General features: G+C 38.7%; 1 protein-coding gene across 1 annotated transcript; it reads left to right on the top strand.

Moving 5' to 3' along the window:
- Positions 1–3,852: 3,852 nt before the first annotated feature.
- On the top strand, positions 3,853–8,581 carry LOC130490496 (vomeronasal type-2 receptor 26-like). The gene is made up of 5 exons (XM_056864321.1): positions 3,853–4,140; positions 4,719–5,561; positions 6,581–6,808; positions 6,987–7,113; positions 7,680–8,581. Exons 1-5 carry the CDS (start codon positions 3,853–3,855, stop codon positions 8,579–8,581), a joined length of 2,388 nt encoding a protein of 795 aa, XP_056720299.1.
- The last annotated feature ends 1,916 nt before the right edge of the window (positions 8,582–10,497 follow it).

The following is a 10,497-nucleotide window of genomic DNA, read 5'->3' on the forward strand; positions in this document are numbered from 1 at the left end:
CCGGCACGCGCCATTGGCCCTAAGCCGGCACGCGCCATTGGTGACCTGGGATTGTTCCCCCCATCACGGATCAGGGGGGGGAGTGGCCGCGGGCGGCCAGGGGGGCATATAAGCAGGGCCGTTTGCACTGTATTTTTCAGTTCTGTTCCTGTTCACAATAAACGCGGTTGCTGTTTGAACTCCGTCTCCGACCTCGTGTGTCCTCCCCACGCGGACTTAACACACTCTTTTGGTCACAGTCTGACATCTTTCGAAGGGGAAAAAAAGATATTTATTTACTAACAAACAACTCTGTTTAACAGGAGCACAGGAACCTAGTATCAGAATCTAATCTAAAAGAAACACAATCACCAAGGGCTAACTAAGTTGTACAAGTTACTGGGTTTAATTGGATGTTCCTTTGTGAGGAATGAACATCATCTAAGGTAGAGCTTTGCAGTAGAGGTGATTGAAGCCGACTTCATTTCTCCTGATTCCCTTGCCTTTGTCTTTGGCCCTTTCAGAGAGGGTGTGAAAACTTTTAATTCTTCCTCTCACAGTAAGGAGAATTTCTTTCACCTATCCTGAATGAGGTTTGAGTTCCCACATGTCATTTCCTGTACCTTTACCCATTTATATCAAAGCAGCCATCCTCTCTGTTTATTGCCCTAGTCAAAAAACAAGTCTGTCTTTCCCTTACCTGGCAGGGGGGCACATGGTCATCCTGCCTCTTTGTCCCTTAAAGGGAATCTGCAATCCTTTCCCTATATTTAGCAGCCATTAGCTATTTATCTGCCAAATTCACACTTCAAAAAAGGGGGAAACAAAGCCTTTTTTTTCTTGACACTATAAAGAGAAAAATTGCCACATCTCTCATGCAATTCATCAATCTGCTCAATAGCAGATAATGCAGTATCAATTTCTCAGAAAGTGTCATTAGCTGTTTATCCAGGGAGTGATCTATTTATTTTGTGCAATATTATTTTGTGAACATGCTAAAACAATGTGGGCTATGGAGTCTACTTGATCTGGACAAAATGGGCATTAGTGTTCTTCTGCAATGATTTCATTGTATCTCCCTTTCGTCTTGGCTAAGTCTAAGGCATTACACATTGCCAATAAAACAGCTTGTCTATATTTATGGATTTCTAACCGGTAGAAATAGTCTGACAAGGAAAAGGTGTGTAAATGGCACCCTTTATGTTGGCTTTATGGATCTCAAGGGAGCCTTTGATACCATTCCTAGGGAGAAACTCTGGATGAAACTATCCAATTCTAGAATGGATAAGAGGTTATTATGGCTTATAAAGCAATTTCATACAACCCTTACAGTTGAAGTTTGCTATGGTGATCAATGAGAATTAACCGAGTCCTTTGATTTGGTCAAGGGAGTTAGACAAGGTTGCCTCCTCACTCCTTTTTTGTTTAACCTATACCTGAATGATATGGCAATGAACTTTTCAGAGTCTTGTCACCCTCCAAAGCTTGCAAGTTGTAGTATCCCAATCCTACTCTATGCCAATGATGCAGTTCTTCTGTCTCACACAAGATTTGGTTTGAAAAGATCCCTACTAACTTTTTCTGAGTACTGCTCTAGGGAAGATCTGTCATAAATCAAAGATCATGATCTTCTCTAAGATGAGAAAACGGCCTTCTTTTCGTTGGGTACTAGATGGCTTTGATGTTGACCAAGTCAAGGAGTTCGTTTATCTTGGTATTCTTTTTTTCTTATAATTTAAACTGGTATATTAGTCAAAAAAGTTGATTCCAACAAAATTAAACCTGGGGTTGAGGCTACTGTTAACTTTTTCTATACTAAAAGTAGAAAATACATTCCTGGGGCCATTCAAGTTTATAATTTAAAAATTATTCCAATTATTCTTTTTTGTGCTGCTATCTGAATAACTGCTGTTAATGAGTTCATAGATTGACCATTGCTACAGTTTTAACGGAAGCTGTTGAATACCCCTCGATGTGTTGCTGGTGTTACCCTTTGCTCTGAGTTTGGCAAATGTCTCTTGAAGCTAGGGGATGGTTGTTTGCTTTTAAACCACAACTTAAGTTGTTTTTTTTAGTACTGAGGGGTATCTAGTCTTTTTGAAGCATGACTCACATAGATCCTCATGGCAAAAAATATTTGATGAGAAACTGTCACTGATGGGTATCTTGTGGGATATGATAAGAGGTCTTGGAAAAACAGAAGCTTTTGCTAAAAGAAAATAAAAAGTATCAAGGCGGTTGATTATGTTAGCACAACTTTCCATGCTCGTTACATTTGCTCATCCCAGTTTTTAAGAATAACACCACCACGTGGTTTGCCTATACCTATTTTTTTGACAATTCCTTGTCTCTCAATAGCCTTCTTTCTAGCTAGATTAAATGCTAACCCTTCTATGGTTATGCAAGGTAGATATTTGAACCTACCATCGACTCACTAGCTCATGAGCTCTTGGAATGTCATATCTATGAGGATCTTAGATTATGATCTCTCTCTCCTCTTTTAATAAATAAATCTAATGCCTCTGTGTCTGATATAATGCCTTTTTAATTAAGTGATAGGGATCCCATGGCTACACTGGCGGTGGCAATCTTTATCTCAGTCCTTATATCCCCCAAACAATAAATTCAAAATTATGCTGATCAATGGATCAAAGAGCTTCTAAGGGATAAAGGAAAGGAAAAAGTTCTGTTAAAGGGAATCTGGAAGATGAGAGGTGAATATTTACAATTTGTGCCCTTCAACACTTAGGACCAATCCTCCTTTAAGATCTTATTTTGTAATTGTTTACATCTTGCTTTCTAAATACGATTCATTGCACCTTTCAGTTGCTCTATTGGGAGGGAAATTATTTTATGTATCCCACTAATCCAGGTGGACACAGTTATTTGAAATTAACAATTGAAATATATTAGGAGCTGGTGATGGCACAAAGAAGGAGTTCCACAATTTAATGACAGATTGATATATAATAGATGATAGGTTTGGGACCCCAGTTCTAGTTGTAGAGTGGATGAGGAGATACATCATGAAATAAGGTTTAAAAAATTAGAAATGTGCAACCAGTGCTTAGTTCAGCCCACCCTCAATGCTACCAGCTCTTTAGAAGAAGCAGTGATATAGACCAGCCATTTAATGATTTAAACTAGTAAATAAAACTAGTGGAAAACACACATGCTTGTCTAGTGTCATTATTTCAGGGATGCAATGACAAAATAAGATTAACTTTAGCTGAATACATGGAGTAGTTCTATGTCTATGGTAAAAGGTAAAAGTAGTCCCCTGTTCAAGCACTGGGTCATTATTGACCCATGGTGTGACATCACATTGTGACGTTTGCTAGACACAGATTATGTTTGCGGGGTTGTTTGTCATTGCCTTCTCCTGTCATCTATACATTACCCCCAGCAAACTGAGGACTTGTTTTCCCGAACTTACAAGAAAGGAACCTTGAGCCGGCTACTTGAAACCAACTTTTGTCAAGATTAGACAAAGGTTGTAAGCAGAGTTGTTCAGTGCAGTCCTGCAACTTACCCCTCTGTGCCATGGAAATATATATATATATATATTTTAAAAAATAAAAACACATTCAAACGTGATGCTGAGGATGGGAGGCAGGATGTAATTGAAAGAGATGAAACCCATCATTTCTGTACTTTGGGGTGATAACGTTGTAACTCATTCTTACTCCAAATGTGAATCATAATCATGTATTACATATGTAGGCAAGCCTCAAATAATACTTATCACTCAAATGTTGTATCGAGATTTTACAATGCAACAGCAATAAAAGCAGTTATACGGCTTAGAGGTGTTAATTTTACAAACAAAAGAATAAGCATATGATGCAAAATATCAATCTTTATTGTAGATTGATGCCTCAGAACTACCAGCACATCCTGGCTTTGGCTTTTGCCATCAAGGAGATCAATGAAAATCCACAGATCTTGCCAAATCTCACCCTGGGGTTTCATATCTATGACAGCTATATGACTCCAAGATTGACACATCGTGCTGCTCTGCAACATATTTCCCCAAGGAACAGATTCCTCCCCAACTACAAGTGCAATATCCAGGACAATGTACAAGCAGTTCTTGAGGACATTCATTCAGATAATTCACCACTTATCCTTGATCTTTTGAGCATCTACAAGATCCCACAGGTAGGCCATCTGTGTAGGATATATAAGTTGGCAAATTATTTACCTGCACCATTACAACACAGGTGCAGGTTTCCTTGTACATTATCTGATTTAATATGCTTTGTTTGACAAGAGAATATGGCGCAAACATTTCTTTACAGATTATTTTCTGGCTTTACACTTCTCCATGTTAGTATTTATCTCTGATGAACTTCAGGGTATATGTCATGAAGGGAATTCTATTTTTAAAAAATGGCTTAAATTCATTATCAAAATTTCTTTAAAAACGGTATGCAATTCATATGACAGTATATACATTTCTCCGGTAATCAAACACCTCTGGATGGATTATTCTTATGCCAGTAGCCTACTCTGGTATGAATAATGTAATATTGCTTAATAACTGTTCCATTAATGACAACCTTTTTCTGGGGATGAGAAATGATTGTTCATTGACTGCCTTCAAGAAAGCTACTTCTACATTTGACGGCAATGATCAAAATACATTTGTTTAACAAAGCAATATAACATGAAGTGGTTTTACAGTTTTATGTGTTGTGTTCACATGCACCTCTTTCATTTTGAAAATCTCTCTTCAGCTCTTGTATGGTCCTGCTCTAGTGATGACAGATAACACCCAAGTCCCATCCTTCTTTAATATGGTCCCCAATGAAACCCATCAGTACCTGGGAATTCTCCAATTACTTCTGCATTTCAACTGGAGATGGATTGGACTTTTTACTGTGATTGGTGCTAATTTAGAATGGTTCATGCAGAGGATGTTTCCCGTCTTTTCCCAGCATGGTATCTGTTTTGCCTTCATGTATTCACAGTCCAATGTAGAAGGCAATGAATATATGACAGATTATGCAAAAAGGTTTTCAGGAGTATATGAAAAAATGATGGGGAGCACTGCCAATGTAATTCTCTTCAAAGGACAAGCTTGCAGCATGATCATTTTCAGAGGTTTGATAAATCTCATACAAATGAAATACATGATGCCAAAACCTAAAGGTAAAGTATGGATTGTAACAGCTCACGTGGAATTAAAAACCTATGACGTGGACTGGGATGTGCAAATATTTCATGGTATGATAACGGTTGCAATTCACTCCAGTGAACTTCAGGGATTCCAACAATTCTTTAAGAGCAGAAAGCCATCCAGTGCAGAGGGAGATGGGTTCCTCAAGGACTTCTGGTCATACACATTTCGTTGTGCATTTCCCAATTCTATTCTGAGCAATAGGGATCAGGTTAAGTGCACTGGAAATGAGACACTGAAGGACTTTTCTGCATTTGAAATGAGCATGACTGGTCCTAGCTACAGCATCTACAATGCAATCTATGCTGTTGCTTATGCTCTGCATGAGATGTATTCTTTAAAGGTTAGAGCAAAGATGCAAGGAGAGAGAAAGAAGTTTCAAAATCAGCAACCCTGGCAGGTAGTGCTTCTCTCTATTGGTATCCCATCTGCTCCTGGTAATGTGTTTCTCCCAATTTCTCACAGGGCACCTTTCACTTCACTTTCTAAAACTGTAGGTTCTTCTTCAAAATATTCTTCTTGGAAGGAATATTTCATCCTTTCATATCTTGAATAACCATGTTTAAATTTCCTTTCCATTTCTTGGATCTTGTGTAACACTTTTGTGGTTCTCTCCTTTTTCTTTACACTAGTTATTATAATAGTTCTCTGTGTACTTCTGAGTCACTGGAAGGCTGCATTTATGCTTTTGATATTGTTTCTGTTACCTTTTACTTTTGCTTCTCATCTGTCTTTAGCAACTGTACATGTTTCACCAGTCATCCATCAAGAATTTTCACTTCTTTTGGCTACAGGAATAGTCTTTGCACAGTCTTTCTAGATAATAGCTATGACTTCAACCCATAGTTCTCCTGGTTTATGTTCACTTGAACTTTAGCAATGCAAATCTGTTCTTCATATGTACATCAGTAATTTCAAAGTTCTGAAGGCCTGCTTTTTCCATCAAAGCTCTGGCTCGGTGTTTAGACCCCCACCCATACCAAAATTATGCTAGCATGTATATCAACCATCTAAGTGAAGCACACACATATCCTTTCATATATCTCCACTGCTCACTCTCTCCTGTCTTTGTTATTTCCATTGTCACCTATTTTGATTGCAAGATTCTTGGGCTGGGCCCATCATCATTGTAGTCATTAAATTCAGTGCAGAATAACGGTGTTAAATATTCTTTATATATTGGATGACATCAAAATAACCCTACATGTACACTTGTCATCATTGTAACATGCAATAATGTGGAATTCAGTGCTCATGGCCATGTTCAAATGATATGAGAGTAATTTCTTAATTTTCATCAATGTAATTTGACAAAATTTTCCTACTCACTGGTGAATTTAGACCTAGGAAGTGGTGGTGGATGTAGCCTGGACTGTTGTTGTTTTAATGTTACCGACTTCTATTTCATTTTTCAAGTAGCTCCATCATTTTCTGAGACACGTCTCATTTAACAACAGTGCTGGAGACCACATTTCTTTTGACCACAATAGAGAATTGATTGCTGGACTTGATGTTATCAACTGGGTAACATTTCCAAACCAATCTTTTGTTAGAGTGAAAGTTGGAAAGACCCATCCCCAGGCTCTTTCAGAGCAAGCACTTCAGATCGATGAAGAATCCATGGTGTGGCAGCCCCGATTTAACCAGGTAGGATTGGAAAGCAGCTTTTAAAAGGAAATATGTAGAATGGAGGTGTGTATGTTCAGGGAGGATCTCTCATCATTGTTTGGAAACTAACAAGAGGTTGTTGCATGCAGCGAACTCTCTTTATCCTTGGAATTTCAAGCCATTTTTCTAAGATAAATACTCTGTTCTTTTTGTTAAGGTGCGACCTCTGTCTTTATGCAGTGAGAATTGCAATCCTGGATATAGGATGAGAAAGAGGGAAGGGGCGCCATTCTGCTGTTATGATTGCACCCAATGTCCAGAAGGGACTGTCTCTGGGTATCAAGGTAAGAGATGTACAGTACAGAGTAAATAAATGGGTTGGTTGTATCCTAGAGGAATGTGCCTGCAAGACAAAGCAAAGTGGAAAACCGACTCAGGATTAGATGACAAGTTAAAATCTCGCAGTAAACATTGTAGGCCCATAACAAGTAAAACACACATTTCTACACTCCCTTCATATTCTAGCATTGTTCCAAGGTAGAATTCACACTCACCCAACAATGCATTGCTGCCTTCTGATGTAGATGGCAGGAAAATCTACCATGTGCTGATAGTCACAGAAAACCCAAATAAAAATATGCATACCAGAAAAGTTTGCAATCCATTCTACAACACATTTGAATAGCAAAGAGCATTTTAAAAAACATGTTTTGCAATACTTCTTAGTGTTTGCAGTCAACTTGGAATCTGATCGATATTCATCCACCATTAGACATTCGTTATGCAAGAGGAAGTGTTATAGCATGCTTGTTTGTGCATTGAGTTACATTTCTACTGAAGCTGGTTCACAAACAAATGAACTATATGGACAGTTTTCTTGACAAAAAACACTCTCCCTGTCTTTTTGCAGACATGCCTGACTGTTCCCAATGCTCAGCTGGTCATTTTCCAAACAAGAACAAGAATTATTGCATTCCCAAGATGATACGTTTCCTATCTTATCAAGAACCTTTGGGAGCTGGTTTTCTTCTTCTTGCTATGACCCTTTCTTTGATCACAGTCTTAGTGCTTGGGATATTTATAAAGCACCACAGCACCCCCATTGTGAAAGCCAACAACCGTCACCTCACATACATTCTTCTCAATTCGCTTTTGCTCTGCTTCCTGTGTGCCTTACTATTCATTGGCAAACCTGAGAAGGTAATGTGTCTCCTTCGTCAAGCTGCCTTTGGCATCATTTTTTCAATTGCTGTTTCTTCTGTGTTAGCAAAAACCATCACAGTGATTGTGGCCTTCACAGCCACCAAGCCTGGAAGCCAGATGAGGAAATGGGTGGGGGAAAGACTGTCTGTTTCTATTGTTCTTTCCTGCTCCTGCATTCAAGTAGTAATTTGTATCATTTGGCTTGTAAACTCCCCCCCATTCCCAGATGTTGACATGCATTCAATGATGGAGGAAGTGGTGTTAGAATGTAATGATGCCTCCCCTGCTATGTTTTATTGTGTCTTGGGCTACACGGGCCTCCTGGCTATTGTCAGCTTCATGGTGGCTTTCTTTGCTAGGAGGCTACCTGACAGTTTCAACGAGGCCAAGTTCATCACTTTCAGCATGCTGATCTTTTGCACCGTTTGGCTATCCTTTTTTCCAGCCTACCTGAGTATCAAAGGGAAATATGTGGTGGCTGTGGAGATCTTCTCTATCTTAGCCTCCAGTGCTGGCTTGCTGGGCTGTATCTTTTTCCCCAAATGCTACATCATTGTATTTAGATCTGAGCTGAATAAAAGAGAACAGCTAATAAGGAGAAACCAGTGAAGTGTTTGTAACCACCTAAGCAAATAAGGTGTATTGTAGTTTCATAACAATGGAATGATTCCACAGAAGTGGAAATATTGACACTTATTCCCACCACTATCATTAAGTAACTTTTCAAAGCCCAAACTACTTTCATTTCAATAAAACTAAGGGGATAGGTCAGAATACATTTCTGCTTCCGGTGGTTTCAATGCATGGATATGGATGTTTATAAACACAGTTCCTCCAGTGTTCCTCCCAAAACAGACAGCAGCTAACAAGGAAAAACCAGTGAAGGAGCTGTGTCCCCATTAGTAACTAAACTTTATAAAAGATTCATGAAAATTGTTCTGGAAGGACATAAATATTGTCATTTCCATATTGATTGCTTGCACTAACATTAAGCCACTTACCTTTCTCAAACAGGATTCTTTCCCCTTTCTTGCATACTCAGCAGAGAGATTGCAATATATTTCTATTTTGTTGGTTTAAATGCACAGTTATGAAAATGCACAGTTTAAAGGTTATGAAAATCTATAGGTATATTTCATTCACCTTCCTCCTCTGCCCCATGAATTCTGAATTTATACAAAATGAATTTTAAAAAATGCTTAATCAGTGAGTCTAACAGAATATCTGACCTATTTGTACAGTCTCCTTGGTGAAATATTGATCTAAAGTGTTCCTGAATAGCATATTTTCTTAGGTTGCATTATTTCCATAAGGGGAATGAAAGATAATGACAATAATCGATAGCTCCTATATAATTTTGTTGACTTTATTCATAACCTAAAGACATTTTAAGCATACAATATTAAAGTATAATGTAAAGGAACATTAATTATGAAGACTTTGAATTAAATGGCTGTTCTTTTTCTTTTTTATAAGAAGGGGGCACTAAAAGAATAGAACAAAACAATTTCAGATGTTCTCTGTCAGACACACAAACACTGGTGAAGAAGCAAAGGAAAGGCACAGTTCAAGTAGATGCAAGTCTCATGTTCACTGAAACAGCAATGCTAAGCAGATGCTTAACATTCTCAATCAAATCAATCAGATAATCTTTACAGCTGTTGGTTGATTGGTGGGGTTGTCCAGGAAACAAAAGCCCTCCTGAAAGCATGTCTATTAGGGATGCGGAGTCAGAAATTTGCTAATCCAGATCTGATCCTGAAGCACCTATTCATATTGAATCTAAACTAAACATTTTTGGGCGTTATAACAGTCAAACAATTGGATCCACCAGACTCTTTCCTCAGATGGAAAGATACCCGTTGACAGACAATGTTTTCCTCACCTTTCCCAGAAGCAGTTTTTGCACTGCATTTTGGGTCACAGCAGAAGAAGGTTGGAAAGAATGTTACATTCTGCAGACCACATGAATACATGAAGCTGCCTTATACTGAATCAGCAACAAGGAAACAACAACGTGTTAGCTCATTTAACAACTTGGCTCTATTTGCCAATATACATTCTCATCCAAGCACTGCATAAGCAATTCAATAAACAACAAGGGAGTTAATACAATTACTTAAAGCTATACACTCTCAATTAGCAGGCATGTACTGAATCAGACCCTTGGTCCATCAAAATCAATATTGTCCACTCAGACTGGCAGCGGCTCTCCAGGGTCTCAGGCAGAGGTCCTTCATATCACCTACTCGCCTAGTCCCTTTAACTGGAGATGCTGGGGATTGAACCTGGGACCTTCCGCATTCTAAGCAGGTGCTCTGCCACCGAGCAACGGCCCTTTCCCTTTAGGTTGAAAGCCCTTCCATCTGGAGAAATGCTGTCATGGATCCAATTCACTGTATGTGTTTGTTTTTCAGCAGAAGAGGCATCAAGGGAAGTGACTCAGCAGATTCATTCCTAATCTGGACATTGGCCCACAAGATCAATTAGCCCATCTTTCCCCAAAACATGATTAGCCCAAACCA

The sequence above is a fragment of the Euleptes europaea genome, chromosome 18 (assembly GCF_029931775.1).
Source record: "Euleptes europaea isolate rEulEur1 chromosome 18, rEulEur1.hap1, whole genome shotgun sequence".
NCBI classification, from domain to species: domain Eukaryota; kingdom Metazoa; phylum Chordata; class Lepidosauria; order Squamata; family Sphaerodactylidae; genus Euleptes; species Euleptes europaea.

Bases quoted from the DNA above. Each gene is read 5' to 3' on its own strand.
- LOC130490496 (XM_056864321.1), top strand. From the start codon at position 3,853: ATGCCTCAGAACTACCAGCACATCCTGGCTTTGGCTTTTGCCATCAAG. The intron at 4,141-4,718 runs GTAGGCCATCTG...ATCTCTCTTCAG, and splicing joins GCATCTACAAGATCCCACAG to CTCTTGTATGGTCCTGCTCT. The intron at 5,562-6,580 runs GTAGTGCTTCTC...TTTTTCAAGTAG, and splicing joins AAAATCAGCAACCCTGGCAG to CTCCATCATTTTCTGAGACA.